The sequence below is a fragment of the Mirounga angustirostris genome, unplaced genomic scaffold (genome assembly GCF_029215605.1).
Source record: "Mirounga angustirostris isolate CCGP_5_RB_7025 unplaced genomic scaffold, mMirAng1.0.hap1 SCAF_1, whole genome shotgun sequence".
NCBI lineage: Eukaryota > Metazoa > Chordata > Mammalia > Carnivora > Phocidae > Mirounga > Mirounga angustirostris.
The window spans coordinates 92,482,820-92,507,128 of record NW_026991709.1 but is presented as its reverse complement, the minus strand read 5'-3'; the positions used below and the strand labels follow the sequence as shown (position 1 = coordinate 92,507,128).

Sequence of the window (24,309 nt, the reverse complement as noted above, 5' to 3'; positions counted from 1 at the left end):
ATTTAAACCGTCAGGTCAAATTATGACAGTTCCCTGAGAACTGCCAGAGGATGGGAGCTTCAAACCCATGGCTCCCTCTGGGAGCTGATAGGCTTCTGGTTTTCACAGTGATGAGTGGATTGATTTTCAAGGCTACTGTAGAACTGAGGAGAGGATGAGGGGTATATGGCAAATTAAGATGCCACAAAGCTTGCTGCTTTTACCAAGAGTCTGCTGCCTTTTTTTTTTTTTTTTTTTTTGAATAAACACTCATCAGAGTGTTACAAGCCTTTGGTTAATACCCAGTGTTCTAAAAAAGTTGACTTTGACAATCTCTGTCAGTGTTTTTGTTGCTTTTAAGACGAAGTGGATTTCTGGAGATCCTTACTATGCCAGTCCTGCTGATATCCCAATTCTTTTTTTTTTTTTTTTAAAGATTTTATTTATTTGACAGAGAGAGACACAGCGAGAGAGGGAACACAAGCGGGGGGTGTGGGAGAGGGAGAGGCAGGCTTCCCACAGAGCAGGGAGCCCGACGCAGGGCTCGATCCCAGGACCCCAGGATCACGACCCGAGCTGAAAGCAGACGTTTAACGACTGAGCCACCCAGGTGCCCCGATATCCCAATTCTTTAAGTGAAAAATATACATACATGGAAAGACTAATATTCTCTCCCACATTCTTTTTTTTAAAAAAGATTTATTTGTTTGAGAGAGAGAGAGGGTGAGGGGGGGAGGCAGAAGGAGGAGAGAGAAAATCCTCAAGCAGACTCCCACTGAGCATGGAGCATGATGTGGGCCTCAGTTCCAGGACTCCAAGATCATGACCTGAGCTGAAATCAAGAGTTGGTTGCTTAACTGACTGAGCCACCCAGGTGCCCCTCTTCCCACATTCTGATACATCATGATCTCTTGCCTGCCACCAGTCTCTATTTTGCTTACCAACAGTAAGTGAATCTTTGCATAAAACACCACGGTGATATGTTCACTCCAGGGAGCAGAGGCTTCCACCAACCTTATCTTGTCTTCTTCAGGTTAAAATCTAGTTCTTTTTATGTGGCCCTCCAAGTTTGCACAATCTGTATCCAATCTGAACTGGAGGTCCTACAAATTGGGTTCTGATCCCAGCTTACTTCTTGTGGAACCTTCTGTACCTACTGTACAAGGTATAGAACATTATCAAGAACCTACTATGTGCTGAACTTAGTATCAGGAGATACTAAGTAATATACTAAGATAAGTAAACCCATAGTTACAATACCTGCTAGCTGGGAGCTATGTAGAAGGGTCAGTTAAGAGGGTATCTGAGGGGCACCCAGGTGGTTCAGTCGCTTGAGCATCTGCCTTTAGCTCAGGTCATGATCCCGGGGTCCTGGGATCCAGCCCCACATCAGGCTCCCTGCTCAGCAGGGCATCTGCTTCTCCCTCTGCCTCTGCCCCTCCCCCAACCCATGCACGCATGCTCTCTCTCTCTAATAAATAAATAAATAAAATCTTAAAAAAAAAGATATCTGAGAAAGTGCCTTTGAAAATGTGAAGAACTACAGAAGTGAAAGGTATTACGGTGAGCTCATTTCTGATTTATTTACCTCTAAGTATAATACCTTCAAAGGTTTAAAGGTTTAGTCTAAAATAAATGAAATAAATAAAATCGGTTTTCTTCCCTAAATAGAAGGCAATATTGTGACAACCTTGGGACTTCTGCATAATAGGAGGCCATAGGAAGATCTGTTGACTTTGCAGCATTTGTGCCCTCAGCTTTAAAGCAGAAGTGACACCTGTCCTGCTTACTTCCCAGGACTGTGGTGAAGGACTGCCGGAGAAGCCACATGGAGGGTCTCTGTGAAGTGCCTAACAAATCTCACTTATTATCAAAATAATTAGTATAAATACATAAAAATAAACAATAAAATACTCTTATTTTTTCTTATCTATGCATCTGAGGTTGTGGCGTCTTCATTTGAACTTTGCTTTGGGCAATGTAATGAAAATAAGTAATTTGTCTCAGTTAAACATTTTACGGGCTACCTTTAGTGAACAGAGGGTCACAATCACACTGTGAAAACATCAATGATTACGGATATGTCACCAAAAACAACTGTGGAGGAAAATAAAAGCTGTTACTTACGCTTTGCTTTTAACTGTCCAAGGATGGAATTTTCTCCTCTGCACATGGTCCTGAGCACATGTAAAGGAAAGAAATAATTATGGACGTTTCAAAGGAACCAATCCCAACTTGCAATATCTGTGGAGTATCGTCCTACCCCAAGTAAAAACAGAAAAGTGCTTTCATGAAAAGATGCTACATGGATTTAAAAAGATTAAAAACAAAAACAAAAACAAAACACCCCACCTGGATATCACTTTTGTAATGTCACTGATGGGACAAGATAGTTGTTTTGAGGTAGGTAAATGGAAAAGTCATAAAATTGACATTAGATTTCAGAAAAAGGTGCTATTTTAAAAAGATGGGCTATGAATGAACTTTCCCTCTTAGAAAATTCAGTGACAGCAAAGATAAATTTAGAATACCTCAATAGGTGAGAACACTTACAGACTCACGTTACTTTCAGAGGTGCTTAAAAGGGCAAACACTTAGCAGAATAATTTCAGAGCTAAACTCTATACCGAGGCTGTCTCTGCAAAGTTGGCAAATGCCTTGAAAGTGAAAAACAGAGTCTCAAATAACTGACTCTGCTAATGATTTTGTTTCTCACAACTCTGATAATAGTCAATGAATTACAAAGACTGACAAACCAAAAAAAATTCTACGCTCCATCTGCTTGCTCTGTAAAAATAATTAAAAATACAGTTACGCTTGGGAAATACTGATATTCTTAAAGATGATGCCAGCAAATAAAGATGTTTTTGCATAATAAAAGGTTAGAATTTAGTTGCTGAACAAAAGCCAAGCATGTTATTTCATTCAGTTGGTTCAAACCCAAGAAAATAGTCATCGAAAATAATTACAATTGACAATATCCCCAAAATAGTATTAGAATGGCAAACCAAGTGGATAAAATCCAATTAAACATTATGTCAGTGCCTTAAATACATGAAAAGCTTTGTTTGTCATGTTAAATCAGATAATATTAGAAATGGGCAAATCTCCAATCAAAGCATATAGACCAAAGCATAAAGTTCTCTCATACTGTAATCAGGCAAAATTACCCCACAAGAATCTAAAATATATATATATATATTTTCTTCAGATCCTGGCAGACAGGCATACCTCAAAAAGTCCGTAAAAAATGAGAGGACTAAAAAAAAAAAAAAAAAGACCACCGCACAATGGTGCCCACAAACTGTGCCGAGGACCTTCAGATCCTGCAGGGGGTACCTGTGGGGGCGGGCGGCAGGAAGGCATCTATGCCCCTCCCCACCATTTGACCAAGTGCCTGAATCTTATCTGCTTTACACATTAGGGGTTCTGTGTAAGGTCTCATTGCTCCCTCCCCGACAAAAGAGTTTGGTTAGAAAGTTGGGAAGCTACAGATGGTTCTGAAGGACAAGGGCTATTAAAAGAAGATATCCAGGTTCAACCCCGAGAGAATGTTAGCGGGGCCTTTCCATCATTTTCTACACCACCTCTCTATGTCTGCTCACCAGACATACCTCCCAACCCTCCTCATCATGTTCTAACGGCCAAGTCTGAAGCTTCACAGGTCTTTTTGAGTGAATATGGCAATTCTGCTTTTTAGAATATTGAGAATAGGATTTAATACTTTCCTTAAAATTTTAACAAAGATGTGGCAGAGAAAGCAGAATTAAAATCCCAGGAGGTAGGAAAGAACCTTCATACTTCATTTATTGGCAAAGGCCATCATTACCAACCTTGTTGAAAACCTCACTACCTAAAGAATCATAAATACCTAGAAAACCATACTACTTGAAGCATTAAATTTCTTTCTTCACAGAATATGGAAAGCTCAATAACTGTGGTGGCTTAAAGATAATTTTTAAACCAATATTACATATAAATATTATTATGTACATATATATATACATATATATATAAAATCCTTGTCTCCATTTATAAGATATATGTATATGTATGTCTTGTGTATAGGCAATGAATGTAAAAGAGAGATTTATATTTCAGTTCTTTTTATATTTGCCATGTGTTCTAGGCCTGCCATTTACGATTTTAGGCTCTATTTGAATTTTATCAACTAGTAAACAGGCCAAGATCCAAAAGTAAAATAAAGCGTTCATCTGTTCAACACTCCCCGAATAGATGTGGAGAAACATTTCCATTCCTTTCACCAGCTTACGTGCGTGACTGAGAGAAAGCTGAAAACAGATGACTTTAGAACTTTGGCACCTGTAGTTGAAGTGCATTATGGCTTGCAGAGCATTTCCTCCACCGGTTGAGATGTCGCCTTCAAATCCTGGAAGCAGTGGCACCACCACATACACCCGGTATCTACGGCTTTCCCTACAAAAGTCAGACGCAGAGCCATTCACCAAAAAATGATAGCTAAGCAGTTCACGCGGTTTTGGAGGCTGAGCTAATGGCTTCCTACACTACATTCTATCCCATTTCAGGGCTTGGAAGGTGCTGTTGGATCGGAGGCCAGAAGCTGCTATCGAGATAACACTTCACAACAACCTAAAAAATAAGCTGAACTTGGCAAGAGAGTGGGAACTCTACTCACTATCTCTCTGCAGCATAATTCTTCCTAGGAGAAAAGCCACTGTAATCAACCCATGCTTGGATCCCATGGAAGGTGGGGTAGGGGTTATAACAAAGTTTTGAAAAAGACGTCATCATAATAGTTTTATGTATAACAAGTTGTGTCCATTAGTACCTTGCTCAGAGCCCAGCAAGTAACAGGCATTCAGTTAATGATTGAGTCAATGAGTTCCCACAGCCTAGATCTAAGGGGCAGAAGACATACTGGTCCCATACACTTTCCAATGCAAAAATCATCATTGCTTAGAAACTCTGATTCAGCTCTGAAAACCGGTTCTGCTACAAAATGTTATCCTGGGCCCTTCAAGAATTCTGAGTGATTGATGATTTTTTAAATCCTCTGCATATGTAACTCAACATTTCTTGGCCCACTGTTCCAACGGATTGAGGACAGCCTTTGAAAGAAAAGCCTTTGAGTAGCCTTTGCTACTCAATAATGTAACAAATACAAGGAGGAGGTGGGGCTACTTACTTTGATCTCCATTCAGAAAGTAAAAAATTTGGAGAATTATGTTCAAATGGGTATCACTGGAGGCACAGCTGTTAAAGTCCCTGTCTCTCTTTATAGGATACACAGGAGGAAGGGAAAGCTGAAAATGTCTGTGGTATCTATGTGGTTGAGAAGTCTTGTCCATAGATCTGAGAGATCCATAGTCACACAAAGATGCTGCTACTTAACCTCTGCTTAATACTTAATTTCTAAGGATCCCTTTCTTCTAAACAACTACATTTTTCTTTCACGTGAATATTACTGCTCCTCTCTGAAGGGTCAGATTTCATTACAGTGTGTCTGAACACCAGTGTTTGTATCAGGGCGCGTGGGCGGTCAAGTTCCGGGCAGAAGTGATGGCCAGCACCAGGAGTCTGGACGCCCATGAGCCTAATTGCCCTGCTGAGGAACAAGGCATCTGAATTAGGTTGTTGCAATGGCATGAATTAATCACTAGATGGCAAACGTAGTTTGAGTTGGAAAAATTAATTACAAAAAAAAAAAAAAACACCTCTTCAAGTTCTCTGTCTGATAAGGGCAAGAGGCTCACATCCTTAAATGATAAACAAGATAGTGGGGAAAGAAGAACAGAAGGAATACCTAAGCTATTTCCCCATTGCCAGCATTTAAAAGTCCAAATGAGTTAAGCCAGACACTTACGAATGGACACCATCTGGCCTCAGCTGCCTTTCCAGAATCGCCTTTCCGTAGGATCTTCCCAGACCCACAGCCCAGTGCCAGACTACTGCCCTTTGCTCAGATGTATCCCTCCCTACTAAGGAAGGTTGGTTCATCTGCCCTCTGAGTCTGGAATACCCTCTCTGCTCACAGAATCCCACTTCTCCTTCCAGGGCAGCTGAAAGGCACCTTCCTCGGTCAAACCATCCTGAATCTTCCAGTCAAAGCTGGTTTGCTCCTGCCTCTGCACTCCCATGGCACATGGCAGGAATGTCTATTCAGCATTCTTTTTGCTTTACACGATAGTGACACACAGATCTGCTGCCTAGGCTATGGTGATAAGTTCTTCTGAAGCCCAGGACATATGTCCACATATCTTTCTATTTTGGGCAGTGCATACACGGTATGCACTCAGTACTATCTGCTTTGGGAGAATGGGGTCAGGTTGGAAGCAGGTTTGTTTCTGGGAAGCCACTGGTAGAGAAGAGATTAAGCTGCAAAAGTTAAATTAAGTTTTTCTTTAAATTACATTTTATTTGAATTTTTATTGCAGTACAATATACATAGCACAAAAGTGGCCATTTTAACCATTTTTAAGTGTACCGTTCAGTGGCATTAATTACATTCACATGTTGTGCAACCATCATGATACCTACTTCTACAACTTTTTCATGACGCTAAGCAGAAACTCTGTGATAGTTAAGCAATAACACCTACACTTTCCCTCCCTCCGAGCCCCGTAACCTCTCATCTACTTTGCGCCTCTACGAATTTGCCATTCGAGATATTTCATCTAAGTGGAACCATACAATATTTGTCCTTTCCTGTATGACTTACTCCACTTAGCATAACGTCCTCAAGATTCATCCACGTGTCAGAAATTCTTCCCTTCTTGTGGCTGAATAATACTGCTCTGTAGGTGTAGTCCCCATGTTGTTTATCCAGTCATCGGTTGATGGGCACCTTTTGGCTCCTGCGACTCATGTTGCAGTGAACACTGCCATACAGAAGCTCTGTCCCTGTTTTCAGTTCTTCTGGGTATTTACCCAGGAATGGCACTGCTGGCTCACAGATTTATTCTATATTTAGCCTTTTGGGGAATCATCAATTAACTTATATTTCCTAATGGGTAATATATTGCTCAGAGTACAAAATTTAAGAGGTAGAAGATTATATGATGAAAACAAAATTCTCTCTCTCCTTTGTCCCCAAGCACTGTTTCCCCTCCCTGAGGGCAACTCCTATTGCCTTCCATGTTCTTCCAGAAATAGTCTATGCATTTATAAGCATATATATGTACTTTTCTGCGCAAATGTTAGAATACTATAAACACTTTTATGAATGTTATTTTTATTTATGCCTGTACCTTGTCCATTTTTAACAACAGTGATACAGAATTCCACATACATCCTTACCATGATATTTAAAGCAGTTCTCTATCAATGGGCGTTTAAATTGTTTCTAATTTTTTACTACTTTGAAATACTTATTTTATTTTTTAAATTTTATTTTATTATGTTATGTTAATCACCATACATTACATCATTAGTTTTTTTTATTCCTAGAAGCTGATTTATTTTTATTTTTATTATGTTAATCCCCATACATTACATCATTAGTTTTAGATGTAGTGTTCCATGATTCATTGTTTGTGCATAACACCCAGTGCTCCATGCAGAACGTGCCCTCAATACCCATCACCAGGCTAACCCATCCTCCCACCCCTGTCCCCTCTAGAACCCTCAGTTTGTTTTTCAGAGTCCATCATCTCTCATGGTTCGTCTCCCCCTCTGATCAAAATACCTATTTTCTTATGGATGCTGACCCACGTAAGTCATTTCTTCACAATTGTGAAACGTGAATACCACTTTGGAGTGATACCGATGGTCTTAAAACCAAGGGTTTGTGATTCTGTTTGCAGAAGATGGTTCCCTTTTATAAGAGTAGAAACAACCTCAAAACAGAGGATCTCGTATGTAGGATATTGGGAAATGTCCTATACAAATCTTATGTCTTCAGATAAAATATTCTTGCAAATTTAGTTTGTAGGAATCAGAATGTCCATGTTTTCTTGTTCTTGAGACTCTGTTAGCTCCATATCAAGGTCTCTGCCTTTTACAATGCAGCAGTTCTTGAATTTCTTGAATGATGAAAATTTTAAACTGTGTTCAGCCAGTTAGCAGAAATGACTTAGATTTTCACTGTTGTAGAAAAAGGGGCTCCTGGATTTCAAATCATAAAATTATGGCTGAGTTTAAGCCAATGAAGAGAAAAATTCTATGCGATACTATGTCCAATCTCCTTCCTTGATCACATCCCCAGAAGACAATAGCTCTCAGCTGCCAAGGATTCTGAAACACTGCATGCTCATAAAGTCGGGGTGGTGCAGATGATAGCCATCAGCTTAGGGCAAGAACCTGAGCCCCTAATGTGCAGAATTATTTATGATCTTAAAAACAAGATAAAAGCTAGTGGGCTCTAAGTCTTCACGCAGGCAATCGCTTCACCCACTGCAGTTCAGGACAATTTTATAAAATTGCTTTCTCAGGCTTTTTGTTAAAATAAGTTTTCTTTCAAACCTCACAAACTCTCATAGCAGTGCTGGGTCTAATATCTAAAAACTGGAAATCAATGTCCAATAATGGATGGTTAACTAAATTATGTTACAGCCACTCAAAGAGTGATCATTTTGCAGCCATGAAAATGACCATGATGATGACTTACTAGCAAAATACTGCTGGTACTGTGTTAAAATGGCCCCTAATGCAAAGCTACAATCGTAAGACAATTACAGGTGTGGCAGGCTGATACTATGAAATATGCAATAACTTTTCCCCTTAAATGCATTCTCTTCCCTCACCCTGTGCCTGCAGATATGAAGCAGGCATTGTTCCCAGTGGTGCTCTCACAAAGGAACCAGGGCACAAGATATCAACTTCTTAGATCTGGGGAACTGGGTAGAGATCCTCTGAGCTGAGCCAAGAGTATAAAGACAAAAGAGTGGGACTCAGTGCAAGGATCCTGCCCTTCACTCTCAAGCAGAATTCCAGGGAGAACAGGACAGACCCCATCACCTTTCAACAGAATAGGGGAGCCATGAGGATCTGAGTGTGAATCATAATCTTGCTTCCCAGGGAACTCCAGAGAAAGGTCCACCAGCCCATGTGATGCAGCAGCAACAGAAGAGAAGTGGAGGAAAAGCAGGTCTGACAGGCGAAGGGGGAGGCCCCCACGTCACGGTAAGCAGATGCCAGAACAGGCCCAGGAGAGATCAACACTGAGGGCTGGAAGTCTCTTTGCAAAGATCCAGGGCACCTTACCATCCATACCAAGGTTGGGTGCATCGGCGAGGGGAAGAGAGGAGAAGGCTGGGTTGTGCTGAGTGACAGCATACAGAGCAGAAATAGCAAATAGCAAGAAACTGTGGAATTTGGCCATACTTAAGTGTGGAAGTGACTAAATTTCCTTCTGTTGTGTGGGAATGGGATTTGAAATCAAAATTCAGGTGAACTATAGAAAGAGGAACTAAATTACAACTCAAGAGAAAATATATGTATATTAATATGAACAAAAAAGAAATAAGGAAGTAAAAAGTGAGTTTTTAGGGTGGTGAGGGTGTGGGACCTTTAATATTTTCCATTTTTGTGATTGCTGAAATGTTGCCTGTACCTTTAAAAACAGAGCACTAATTCACCATGTAAATGGTCCTGGCTTTCCTCTACACTACCCTCCTTGTTCTTCCCTCAGGAAAAACCCTCTCCTCCTTCCCTCTTCATCATGAAGGGCTGTCAGGAGAAGTGGGGCTGCCTAGAGTGGGATCTCAGGATCTGTACGAAGGCCCCTGAGGAGCCTGTCATGCTTCTCCAGTGATGACATGTTTTGTTTTTTGAGAATTTGGGATTCATAGATCATTGCTATAAGCTCCAAGAGCTGGTATAAATCCTATCATTGTAGATTTTGCAGCAGTGAACGCTGCCAGGACTAAGCAGAACAGTGGTTGGGGCAGAGTGTTCTTGCGGGGAGAACTCTATACTGTAGTGGGATCGGTTATATGAGAACTGGATCTGTAGCTTCTCAGTGGTTTGGGACATAACCCATTTTATTTTATGTTTGGCAAATCTTTAAAAGTGCAGTGGCCTTTTTCAAGCTTCAGTTTTCCCATTTGCAAATGAGGGAGTTGGCTAAAATCATGGCGAGTCCACTAGAAATGCTGGCCCTATTTAGCAGTGACTTTGCACATTGGATGTGCAACTTTATAGATTATGGCATAATGCATATTGTGTGTGCCCACGTGTGTCATTTTTTCATTGGTTATCTTCTGGAGATGCAAGCTCTTACATGTAAGGATGCTGAAGGCTAGCCCAGCATGTTTGACTAAGACTTCACTCTCGACTTGATAAGCTTTGTCAGGCAGGCCCCTCTGTTGCCCCAAATAACATCCTCCAAAATGATTGCTGCCCTCTGCCCTGTGCTAATCTTTACATCTCTCTATCTTCTGCAAGTACCATTTCTAGAATTTTTGGAATCAAACAAAAGTCATTAAATGATCTAAATCAAATGTTCTGCCATGATCTTGTGTCATCTCTGACCCAGGGTAACCTCTTCTCGGGGTATTTTACAGAGCTTGGAGGTTGGCCCATAAGAAAAAAAGATGAACCCAGCAACTGGCATACTTAATCTACATGCTCTTGGTTCTATTATAACTGCAGTTTAAATTTCTTTAAGACAGTGCTTCTGAAACACGCCCAGTGTGTCCTTTCCGTGTGGTACACAAATTATAGGATATGGGAATTACAGAGGCAGACTTTCTGTAAGCTGAAGAACTTCTTACCTATCAAGCAATTACTTTAAAAAAATAAAACATTCATCTGATTTCTTTATTTTAAAATAAAGTGTCTCTCATAGATTTCTGGGAGGCTTACTATTAGAACCTTTCTACTTCCCTTGACATGAGGGCAGCTTTGTAGCTGAGTGGTACAGAGTGTCAGAAAGGTAAACTGATAGATTGAGAGGTCACATACCTGTCGATAACAGAGTTGAAAAGAACTCAAGTCTCCAGACACCTGGTCCCCAAACAATTCCAGATTCCCCAGGGGAGTATTCCCCATGCCACCCAGTCCTAGGCAAACTGCAAGCACTGTCTGGCACTGTTCTACAGTTACAGGAAGCAGGAAGAATTTGAGCAATTTCAAAATTGTGTATTTTTCAATTTAGTTTAATATTAAAATATGGAGGCATTAAACCGACAGCCTATTTTCACTGTATGTGTCAACTCTGTTGATAACAATACCAAATGGACTCTCTCACTTCCTGTTTACCAAGGCAGCAGAATTATGCATGTCAAGTTTCCAGAAGCAGAACTGTTTCATCCTCAGAAATCATTTTTTCAAGGCACACTATGTTTTAAAATTTCTACCTGGATCAGTTGGTTCTCTTTCTCTTGGCTTAGTCAAACATGGTGATTTCTCCCTGATCTGCAGTCAGATTTGAGTTGTCAAAGATGGGCTTCCAGTGGGTTGGGAGCCGGTCCCAACTCCAGGACAGTTTTCCTTATTTCTGATTTCCTTCTGTTTTCTGCAGAGATTCCCACAGCTACTCTTGGTTCGCCATGGGATGAACAATGGTCTGAGCTCTGGGTCATGGATCAGAGCATGAAGTCTTTGCAAAAACCTGTTTCTGCAAAGCATTATAGCCGTTGAGAAGGAACCAGGAGGAAGTGAGGAAAGCAGAGAACTGGTGTTCCCTGGATTCCAGCACTGGCAGAAAAATAAAGTCTCAGCCTGGTCGAAGGAGTTGGCAATTAAAAGACTGATCTTTCCAGGGTGGGAGGGACCTGGAAGAGAGCCTGTGTTCCTTGGTCAGGCCTGGCTGAATGCTGACTGTCATTTCCCTCTGTCTGCTTTGTGCTAGATTCTATTCTTTTTCCAACAGCCAAAATTATACTTGTTGCTAGGCATGTGACATTGGCAGGAAGTTCTGAGTCTCAGAAGAGTGAAGCACAGAGGAGTCAATGAAGGAAGAGAGGGGGTGAACTTGGGCACGGCACACAGTGGCCCTCAGTGGAAGGGTGGGGAGCATTGCAGGCAGGCTGCAAGATGAGTTCTTGAATCCCACCTCTCCCTTTCCTAAGAATACAAGCTCACAGACTTGAAATTATTAAATGAAAACATATTTTACCATTACGATGAACATAGGAGATGAACAATAATGCGGGGCTACAGAGAAGGGGGAAAATGTAAAATATATTTCCAGGATACATGTGTGTATCCACGAAAAGTTTTATGTGTGATAATACATACCCTCTGAAATGTGATTGTCAGAGAAAGGGAGACGATGGAGAGATCAGAGCTAAATAATACAGTTAATTTGAAATTCAATGGACTCATTTCCATTGAATTGAATCTTCTACAAAGTAGGCTTGAAACTGCATCTTTAATGTGCCTTGTGAACTTCCAAGTGTGAGACACAGGCTGCAGCAGATGCTACCCTCCGTGCTCTCTCACCACAGACCCCCTTTCCTTTTAGGAGCAGCTCACAGGATCCCTGAGAAATGTTCAATCAGAAAATATCTTAAAGTTCCTTCCAGCCCTGAAATACTATGATTTCAGAAGAAGTCCAGATTTTAAAAGACAATATGCTAAGGAAAAATGTTCTTTCAGGATCCAAAACCCTTTAAAAACAAATCTTACAGGTACTTATTAATATATGTACTACAGGGAGCTAATAACTCGAATGAGTGAAGCTGAGATTCATTCTACTCTCCTTATTAGCTGATCACAGTTACAATATTCATCATTCGCCACTCAGCCCAGTGAGCTCATCTGTCCGCTCAATGGATTTCAGCAACTCATTTCAATTTCATGAAAAAAATATTTTTCTCTTTTGTCAAATGTGCTTTATAGATAAAGTGGACACTCCTGCATCAATGAAATGCAAGAGCTGACAGAAAGATAATTTAATTTTGTAAATTAGACATAAATTGACCCACAGAATTAAGAGACCAGCATGATGCAAATGTGTGTATGTGTTATGTTTAACTGTAAACAAGGCTGTTTATAAGTCATCTCAGAAACAGATCCCATGGTAACTTTCTTGAAAAAAGTATGTGAGAAGGCAAAAGATAGAAATCATCTGGAAAAGCACAGATCGTCATTAATACTTAGGGCCATGCGTGCTGTTCTCTGTGAGTACTAAGCAGTGCTGTTCTCCGTGAGTACTAAGCAGTCTTGGCTGTGCCCTGGAGTTACCCGTGGACCATTACGAAACACAAGTGCCTGGGCCCCACTCCAGGAAATTCTGACTCAGCAAGTCTGGATTGAGTCCAGCTCTTTGGATTTTTGTAAAAGTCCAATGGTGAGGGGTGCCTGGGTGGCTCATTTAGTTAAGTGTCTTTGATTTCGACTCATGTCCTGATCTCAGGGTCATGGGATCGAGCTCTGCGTCAGGCTCCACACTGGGCATGGAGCCTGCTTAAGATTCTCTCTCTCCCTCTGCCCTTCCCCCCACCCCCCTGCACTCTCTCTCTCTCTAAAATAATAAATAAATCTTAAAAAAAAAAGTCCAATGGTGATTTTGATGTGTAGTAAAGGGCAAGATCTACTGTACACCTTGCAGGTGGGTACTGTGATGTGCTGCCTAAATGCCCTCACCATGGGCTCAAGACAGCCATTCCCTTCCCACTGAGAGTGTTGGCTGCTGACTACTCACAGTGAAGTCCTTCTCCAGGATTTGCCCTCCTTGCCCTCACCCAAGGTCATGCTCATTTCCTCAAGTCAGCCTGTACCTGATGACTGGTTAATGGGAGGAGGGGACAACAAAGGCCCAACCTACTTGCCTCAAATTGTGGCAACCCTGAAGGGGTCTTAAATCCTACCTGTCAATGGATTGAAGTTATGTGGTATGGGGAGAGGCACTGGGTTGGAAGTCCAAAGGCTCGGGCTCAAAGCCATTTTTGCCTATTGCTTTAGTGGCTTAGTCAAGCCACATCACCTCTTGAATCTTAGCTTTTAACTCTACAAATGGGGACAGCAATGACAATAATAACAGTAACAACCACAAGGACTATATGATCTACTTTCAAGAGTAGCTGTGAAGATTCAGTAAGGGTCTAGAAACTACCGATCATATAAAATACTGGTAGTTACTGTTGTAAAATGTTCTTAGGTCTAAAAATCCCCACATATTATGTGGGGGGAAAAAAAAAGATATTTAAGTGCCATGTGACGCTGGAAGTAAACAATGTTTTAATCCCCAAATGTGTATGTACTTAACATTCTCCACTGCATGTGTTCAAGGAATTGAAATAATAAAATGTAATGGTGTTGTTTGTTTATTTTGTTGCCTTTACACAGAGCTAAAATCAGCCCTAAAAAGAAGTAGTCTGGATGCCAGGACAACTCAGTGGAGAAAGAACAGTTTTTTCAGCAAATGGTGTTAGAACAACTGTAAATCCCCACGTAAAGGAATGAAGTGGGTCTGCTACCTCACACCATGTATGAGAAATGACTCAAAATGAATCAAAGACCTAAGTGTAAGGCCTAAAACTATAAAATTCTTAGGAGAAAAGAAGTATAAATCTTCATGATCTTGGATTAGGCAGTGATTTTGTAGCTATGGCCCCAAAGCACAAGCAATAAAAGAAAAAACAGATAAACTGGACTTTATCAAAATTAAAAACTTTTGTGTTTCAAAAGATATTATCAAGAAAGTATAAAAGAAAACACCCTGAATAGGAGAAAATATTTGCAAGTCATAAATCTGATATGATACTTGTATCTAGAATATATAAAGAACTCTTACAACTCAACAATAAAAAGACAACCTAATTCAAAAATGGACAAGAAATTTGAATATATATTTCTCCAGAGATAATACATGAAATAGCCAATAAACAAACAAAAAAATACTCATCATGATTAGTCATGAGGGAAATTCAAATTCAAACCACAATGAGATATCATTTCACACCTCTTAGGATGGCTATAACCCAAAAGAGAGACAATAGTAAGCACTGGCAATGATACAGAGAAATTGGAGTCCTCATACACTATGGGAATGTAAAATGGTGTGGCTGTTTTTGAAAACCTTCTGGCAGCTTCTCAAAATGTTAAACATAGAATTACCATATAACCCTGTAATTCTACCTCTAGGGTAATAAAAATATGTCTGCATAGAAACTAATACAGAATATTTATAGCAACATTAATCATAATAGCCAAACACTGGAAACATCCCAAATATCTACCAACTGATGAATGGATAAATAGAATATAGTATATCCAGAAAATGGAATATCACCTGGCAATAAATATAAATGAAATACTGTTAACATCCTCTAACATAGATGTGTCTTGGAAACATCAAATTAAGTGAAAGAAGTCAGTCACAAAAGACCACATATTGTATGATTCCATTTATATGAAATGCCCAGACTAGGCAAATCTCTAGGGAAAGCAAGCAGTTTAGTGGTTCCAAGAGGATAAAATAAGGAGAAGTAGATAGTGACTGCTAACAGATAGAGGGTTTCTTTCTGGGGTGATGAGAATGTTCTAAAACTGATTAGGCATAGTTGCACAACTCTGGGAATATGCTAAAAGTTACTGAATTGTACACTTTAAGTGGCTGGATTGTATGGTATGTGAATTATATTTTAATACCGTTATTAAAAAAATAATCCCATGAGCTGAAGAAATAAGACAGAGGGTAATAGGCATTTAAACATAACCCATGGAAGAATTATATGACGATTTTGCTTTGATTTTTTAAGTGAACACAGTTCACTGTCTGCCACTAAATAAATCAAATCACAACTCTATCGGTGTGGGAAAGAGACTGGCCAGGAAAAAATGAAGAATGCCCTGGGAGAATTCCGACTGCTTCAAAAATGGACTCAAAATTCTCAGCAACTGAAATCAGATTGAAGGAACCAATAACCTACTGCTACCTGAACCTAATTTATGCCTGCTAGGAAAAGACAGTATTTTATTTTATTTTATTTTTTTTTTAAGACTTTATTTATTTGCGAGAGAGACAATGAGAGACAGAGAGCATGAGAGGGAGGAGGGTCAGAGGGAGAAGCAGACCCCCTGCTGAGCAGGGAGCCCGATGCGGGACTCGATCCCGGGACTCCGGGACCACGACCTGAGCCGAAGGCAGTCGCTCAACCAACTGAGCCACCCAGGCGCCCAAAAGACAGTATTTTAAAACGGGCTTTCAAAAGTTGTTTTAGCAGTAAATGCAAGAACATTTGCAGCAATCACTCCTACCCAAATGCCAAAACATTACCTGTGAGCTTTCAGTATCCTCTGAGCAATGGCATCACCTATCTTGTTGAACACAACTTTATCGTCAGCGCAGCTTATGAAAAACTGGTTCTACAAGAGAGTCATCATGTAAGTCTTTCTTATCTCTGTAATAGATGTATATGGAAAGCATGCTCTATAACAAACACTACGCTGATGTTTAAAAAAAAAAAAACGTTTCACATAGCAGACATGTTCTTATTACTAAAATTATTTAGGAAAGTAAATGACACAGAATAAAAGAAGCCTCATCTCACACATCACATATCATATCTTAGTCCAGTGGAGGCTACACTATTATTTCATCTTGTGATTTCTTTGTAGCTGACATTTTAGAAAGGTAGGAACATTCCAAATTTAATCAATAGGGACCCTAGGTTTACAAATTCATGTATTGTGTAAATGCTCAGGATTTAAAATCCCATACTGGTAAACTTTCTGTCTCGTGCTAAGTTTACCTTTCTAGCAGGGTAGATGGCAGAATCCTGGTCTAATATTCTCCACCCACTCTCTATCATTTCCTAGTATCTGCTTTTGCCTTGTCTCATTTGTTTGGGTCACTTATTATTTCTGAACTTCTATTTTAAGTAGTTCCAAATTGCTTTCACAAGTGTGTTTCATAAACCAATAAACTGGAAAAAGAAATGTTTTTCTTTTTTTCTTTAAATAATTTGTACTATTCATTTACCTATAAAACACTGTTTAAAACTCTTACTAAAAAATCCGGGTACAACGTTATTATCATAATGGTATAAAAGATTTAGTTGCTGCATAAAGGAATGTTAGTAATTAGGTACAAATATTATCACTATTACATACTTAAATACATTGTTATAATACACCTGTAATTTATAAGTATAATCATCAAAAAGTAATCTTTGCTAATCATCCTAAAGAGACATAGAAGCAATGACTCAAACTATGATTCTCATCCCTTTGCAACATCATCATTTTTACTAGTTTACATGTTTATATACTTAAGTATAAATCTTTAAACTGCCTCCATAAGACAAACTTACCAGGAGACACTCTGTGGGAACTCATTTGAGAATGTGTTTTCCCTTAAGGCATCAAATAAAAATTTCGGTGGCAACCAAACCATGTTTGTTTTTCTGAATTCCTATTACAGAGAAGCTTTGCATTCCTCAGTGGCTGTAAACACTCACTGGCCACATGTCACGGCCTGGTTCTCCTTTTCTGGGCAGAGCAGGGTAGATGCCAACCACTTAGCTCGGCTAGAGGTGTAACAACCAGGGATGTGCCCACAGCCATGTGTATCCACATGGCATTATGGACCTCACTTAGCACTGTGGTAGCACTCATTAGAAAGGCTGACTTAATGCTATTAAAAAGAGATAAAGCAAAAGGACTCTGGGTAATGGATGAGGCAGCTGTTAACATCTTCTATTGTGATTGTATAACTGATGTAATTAATAATACTAATTGTATTAGTACTGCAAAGCTCCAGACTCTGATATTCAGAGTCCTTTTTCCATTGTGTAGTCCCATCTAGGACACTCTAATGCATGTAGCCTGCTAATTTTTAAAATCAGCTTCTCTTTCTCCAGGCCTGTGAAGTGAACAAAGCTCTAATTCTTTCCTACCTGCCCTTCGTAATTAGTCCCTGTATGGAGGAGGGGAGGGGAAGGAACATAGGGCTGGGATGGTTTTCTCCAGGAAACCAATCTCCCTCCACACATTTAAAAAAATTCAATGAGAAAGACAAGATGAAAATAAAGAAGGGAGATATGCTCTGATTTATTTGTACAAATTGTGCCTTCTAATTTTTTTCAGGATTGTCCACGTGCTCTGAGCTAGCTTTGTATCTACTCTGAAGTTCAATTAAGGTTCCCAAACTAAATGCAGTGTCCCTAGGTTTTCTCCTCTTCTCCGAACACAAACTCTGGGATCTGACTAAGCTTTAAAATGAACAATGATTCGTACAGGATTGAAGGAGGTGGTACTTGCCCTCAATATTCTCACCTGTTCCTTTCCCTGCATGCCCCTTATTCCAATGATGCCAAACCAGTGGCATCCAGTGGTCTCCACTTTGGCAACTTACCCTTGTGTGTGCTCTCCTGAAACACCACATGCCTCACACTTAGACCCTCCAACTCAAGACAAATAAAAACTTACTCAGTCCTGTTGTGGTATTTCTGGCTAATAATATTACAGTGAGTTGACACACTTTAATAACAAGAACTTGGGGGACCCCTACTAGAGTCCTGAGTTAATGAAAATGCAAAGTGCACGTCAGGTATGTTGCGGAGGTAAAATTTCAGGTGACTTGAATTCATATCTCAACATATGCTGATTAATGTAGCAGATCCTGAGTCTGGGGCCCTGTAAGCTATTTATGGGAAGGCAGGTTGTCATACTAACTTACATGAGCAGGACTTACTTCTATATAGATATAGTGCTTGCTGTTCTCTATCACGTGGATGTAAGCAGCGTGGATGGACTCTTCATGGTACTTTATACCAGCCGACCAATCAGCAGCAGAGCGGAGCAACTACAAGGCAGCAATCAGAAACGAGCAAACAATTGAGAATGATGCCAGATGTAGTCATAAAATGAAACCAATCCTTTTTCTTCTACACAACTGAATGATTACAGGGGCTTGGGTGTCATGTGTGGGCCCAAGGAGAGGAGGTGGGTGGGACACTGGTCCTTGGACATAATCCATAAGGAAGGAGCCTGGCTAGAAGTCAAGCCCTGAATATATCCTCATCCACCCAGGATTATTTTCATTCAAAACTGGAAATCATAAAGTGTAGTTTCTACAAAGAGTATCCCAAAGTACCTCTTCTGGGGGCTATGAGTAGGGTGACCAAAGGTATTCTTTTTCCATACTGGTTCCACAATTACATCAGAATGTTGTTCTGGTGAATTTGTTAATAGTACCACTTTTACTCTCCAAAGTGTCCTGTTTTGAACCATACGATAGAGTCACCCTAGCTCTGACTTGATAATGTCCTGATTCCTTTTCTCCCAAATAGGAAGTGTTCAGATTAATACATTTTAAAACACAAATAGGTTCATTTAGATATATAATCTTGGCGTTGCCTTTAATCAGCTGACTGATTCTTGGTGTGCCTCCTCATTGCTCACCTTTCTCATCCATACTGCCTCCCCCTATTCAGACACTCACCTGCTCCCACCTGGATTACATTAAGAACTTCCAGCTCAGATACCTGAGTATATGTTAAGTACACTGATACTTAGCGGGACTGCCTAGTTCAAAGCTCAGCCCAACCACTCAGTAGCTTTGATCTTGGTCAAGTTTCTCAACCTCCTGGTGCCTCAGATTTCTGTTCTATTAAATTGAATATGTATTTTATAGGGTTATGGAGAGGATTAGATGAATTACTATGAAGTGTGCAGGAGGCCTACTACCTGGTAAGCAGTATATAAGTGTTTGCTATTACTAATGAGAACATTAGAGGATGCATTTGAGCTATGGCACATCACGTCAGAGCTGAGCAGAGATTATGGCTGTGCCGGGGACGGTGCACCAGAGGACATACAAGCCTTGCAAACTAAGAACAACCATTCATCACTTTTTCCAGTATTCTAACTATGACTGCAGTACAATGGTGGACAGACAGTAGGTACTCAGTAAATATTTATTAATTGATTTTCCTTAAGTAATAGCATGATGTTGCAAAAGAATCACTATAAAAATAGATTTGCTATTTGTGATTTGAAATGAATATTGAAACTGTCTCTCATGAGGTCAACTGAAATTAAAAACAAAAGAATGGCTCCATATTATTAGGAATCTATAAAGTGATCCAGTATGTAATTGGTTTTATGTTTATTACATATAAAAGATCTCATAGAATTCTTGATCTAATCAATAACTTTAAAATTTGCATCTATAACACTCATGAAATTCAAACTAGTACTTACTAACATCATTGATTTTATCCTCAAAATCTTACTCTTTAGTATGAGGTATTTATTACAAAATAGCTTCTCCCAAAACACTTATTTAATTTTAGCAGATGAATACATGCCATTGGAAAGTTTAATTGTGAGCAGCAATAGTCAAATATCTCAAAAAAAAAAAAAACCTCACAAGGAAAATTTAAATAAATATGATCCACACTGGGAAAATATCTTGATTTCACATCATCTCTAAGGAACTGCATGATTGTGTATCAGTAGAAATGACAAAGTTCTGAACAAATAGAAGTTTCAGTTGTTAGTCCTCTCAAATTTATGCTGAATTTGGTTGTGGAGGGGCATCTTCCCCTCTGCTACACGGACTGATCGTACTGATCTACTGATCGGGTTCTACAGAATTCTGGAAACAATGTATAGAATGGCAGAGTATGCTGGACAGATAGGAACTCTGGAGATCTGTGCTACAGCTCTGCCCTTACTAGCTCTTTCACCTTCAACAAATCATTCTTATAGCAGGGAGCCTTGGTTTCCTCCACTGTACACCTGAGATCTCTCTCACACACAAACCCACCCACACACACCCACACCCACACACGCACGCACGCAGCATTGCGCCACAGCTGCTGGGTGAAGAAACAAATGGCATAATAAACACACAGAGCTACGGTATGGGGCACATAGTAGCTTTTGATATATAGGATTTCTACCTCTAAAAACTTACAGGCTTAGTTTATATACCACCTTTGGTGGCCACTTCTCAGTCTCCCCCTCAAATCCAGAAACCTTATACTTTTCTTCCCTTTTTCACTTTCCAAATTTGCCCTGATTTAAAGATTTAATAAGCTAATTAACATAAGATATAAAGGAGGAGTGCCAAATCGGTTTCAAGTCTAGTCATGATGTTTGAAGTAGTTTCCTGGACAGCTATGCCAAAAAGAGGATCCCAGGAACAAGACACACTGGGGAGGAAAGCTAAGATTGATGGCGGACAACTCCATGAAGGAAAAGGCAAGTCATGCATTTGCCATCTTTCCTGTGAAAGATACTGGTAAATGTTTCCCTTAAAGAGACACTTAAATGTTTAAAATAAGTATATTTGTAAGCCAAAAGAAGAACCTGAAAGAGAGCATAAGCAACGTGGGGGAGTGGGGGGTGGGGGGAGCCTGATGCCCATTAAACCTCAGCATGTGGGAGGTGGCCCCCCTCCTGGGGTGGGGGTCAGCATTATCAATCCCATTGTTTGAGTCCAAACTCTATTGTTTTCTCACAATGAAAACTAATTTTAGAAAGTCATCATTTTGTATTAAATTTGAACATATCTTTCAAGTAATACAGAAAAAAATAACTTGGTATTACTCTTCTATTACTCTTACTATTATTCTAATTAGTCAACATCTATCACCACAAGAAAAACTAAAAATACAGATTTCCCTTTGGTCCTGCCTCTACCGTTGAACGAGGGACCCTGAGGTGATATACAGATCAACTCAACTGCTTTAAATGCTTGATGGTCTAGAAAGTTTGTAAACAGCCAAACAGGCTAAACATACTGTGACTGACTCCCTTCTGTTTTAAATTTAAGATTTACTCTCTCCTTTTTCTTAACTGGTCTGACCAACTTGTCCTGCATTTCTGTTTTAAACCAGTGGAACTCAGACAAGCCTCAAACCCTTGCTTACACATGCAGAAATGGGCCTTATCTTATTGCCCCAAGAATATGGAGAATCAAATCTAACCCTCACTTTTCAAACCTCAAGTCTGAATACACAATTTTAAAGCATAAAGAAAAATACACCCACATTTCTAATTTTATGTTTTAGCCTCAAAACTGTAACTAGAACCTGTCATTTTCCTTTGTACCCTGTCCTATTTTTTAACTTAGAAGATAGCCTTCTCGGGCAAAATAGGTGAAGGGGATTAAGAGGTCAAACTTCCAGTTATAAAATAAATAAATCACAAAGATGGCATAGAGGATTGAGTCAATGATATTGTAATAATGTTGTATAGTGACAGACAGTGACCACATTTACAATGGTGAGCACTGAGTCATGTACAGAATGGTTGAAATCGTTTCGTAAAGATAGATAGATAGATAGATAGATAGATAGATAGATAGATAGATAGATAGATAGATAGGCAGGCAGACAGAAAGATAACCTCTTTTATCCACAAGCCCGATTCCCTTATATACATGTGGGCCCAATTTGAATATATGAATTGAAATTCAGAAATTTCTTCTTGAAGGAAAACTTTCAAAACTTCCTTAGTATTTGTCCCAAATTACTTTTCCCTTACTATAATGCTTTTCTTCCCTATAAATTCAGCACATATCTTAATTTCTTTGTATTTCCCTAAACTCCCAAATCAGTCAGTTGTGGACCAGAGATTGTTAGGACCATTTATATGTCCCTCTAGCAGAAGTTGGCTTCCACGGAGAAGCCCATCAGTGGCATGGGTTGGGAGACAAGGGAAGCACTCAGACCGTTGGGCCTTATTCTTCCAGTCCAAGGAGAAAAGCAGGCCAGGAGCACCAAGAAATGGACTAAGTTCAAGAATTCGCCTCATACTATCAAGCCCTTGCTTCTAATCACCACTTTGTCCATTGAGTGTCATCCATTCACCACACAACATGGGATGATCCTTTCGCCCGAACAACAGGGAAAAGTTAACCTTGAGGCTGAAGGAGAGGTAGAAAATAAAACGTAAGGGGAGAGAAGTCCTAGGAAGAAAGGTGTAGACGGGGGCTCTCGGGAGCCAGGAAGAAGCAAGAAGAGGGTTGGGGGAGGACTTGGAGCTGCTGCAACAGAAGAGGACCCTAAAAGGCAATCTCGACATGCAGCTTTGCCTTGCTGGAGCCCTTGGTGGTTACAACCAGCCAGATCTCGTCAGAAACAGCCTCTGCCTCGTGGTTACCACCTCGGGCCCTGGTGCCAGACTGCTCAGCATCCAGCTTCAGCCTCACTGTTCCTCCCTGGGCTATTTTAACTTCCCAAAGTCTTACTTTCCTCATCTGTGAAAATAAGAGGCCACACAGGAGTCCAGTTTAGAGACTGGTGAATATTGAATGAGATCATCCACAAAAAGCTTAGTGCAGTGCTGGGCAGAGAGTAAACACTCCCCGTTCATGGGGCTTCTCCCTCCAAGAACCACAGCAGCAAGCACAGAAATGCCACTGCATGGAGACCTGGTCCATAAATGGGCATACAGCCTCCATGTTAGGAAACTGCCTTAGAGGAAGTTAAATGGCTTTCTTTTACCCCTCCCTATCTACTTTATTTTTTCACAACACAAAACATGTTGTGGTCCTTTGAAATCTACATTGATTCCTACATTGACATCCTGCAGAGAGTGATGTGGCCATTTTCCCCAAGTGTAAGGAACAAGTTTTTCCACTAATATAATTCGGATGTCATTCACACACTCGCCTGTATAGTTTCTTTTCTGTTTAATTTTTTTTTTTAAAGATTTTATTTATTTATTTGACAGAGACATCGAGAGAGGGAACACAAGCAGGGGGAGTAGGAGAGGGAGAAGCAGGCTTCCCGCTGAGCAGGGAGCCTGATGCGGGCTTGATCCCAGCACACTGGGATCATGACCTGAGCCAAAGGCAGACGCTTAACCACTAAGCCACCCAGGCGTCCCTTCTGTTTAATTTTTTTAACAGACAGAGAGATCAAAGACGTAACTCCAGCAGAATCATTTCCCTCAATTTGGCAGGACTTCTCAACAATGATTGTCTAAGGACTGGCTTTTCTACAGTAGGCTGCCCAATTTAATAAAGAGGATTGTTCTCTATATTGATTCCATATTGATGCTAATTTGGCATCAGGCATTGTCTTTTACCTTGATAAACATGCCAGAACGTCCTCTGTCTTGGTCATTTACCTTACGTGGCAATGATAGCATTAGGGCACCCAGTTTGTTCTTTTTCAGGAGAAAATAAGTTCTTTTATACAATCTGTGTGTAAGTGGTTTCGGAGCCATCTTTCCTCCACCCCTCGGCCCCAAGCCTTTCTCCTGCTTTGTCTTCTCTAAATGTTCTTGGCAGGCTTCTGAGAATGCCCAGCTCCAAGGGGAAACACCCGAGATTATTTTAAACCTGCTTTCAGGTTTGGATGACTCTTTTTTTTTTTTTTTTTTTTTTTAGTAGCAGAAATTCATGTTGGTGGGGGCAGCCTCTGTCCCCCCTGCCCTGGCTGGTTGTGTCAAGCCTTCTGCGATAGCTGAGCATCACAGCTGGTGTTGGAATTAACAAGG

General features: G+C 40.2%; 1 protein-coding gene across 10 annotated transcripts in view; it reads right to left on the bottom strand.

Annotated features, from left to right (window-relative positions):
- The window catches only part of PLD1 (phospholipase D1), a 192,261-nt gene that overhangs the window by 34,741 nt on the left and 133,211 nt on the right, over positions 1-24,309 (bottom strand). For 9 of the 10 annotated variants that reach the window (XM_064585334.1, XM_064585317.1, XM_064585329.1 and 6 more), the window contains 4 exons: positions 18,545-18,655; positions 16,127-16,215; positions 4,303-4,416; positions 2,107-2,156 (listed from right to left, as the gene is read on the bottom strand). In XM_064585334.1, the coding sequence (XP_064441404.1) occupies positions 2,107-2,156; positions 4,303-4,416; positions 16,127-16,215; positions 18,545-18,655 (364 nt within the window). The remainder of the gene's footprint in view (positions 1-2,106; positions 2,157-4,302; positions 4,417-16,126; positions 16,216-18,544; positions 18,656-24,309) is intronic. The other variant, XM_064585348.1, reaches the window with a different exon arrangement.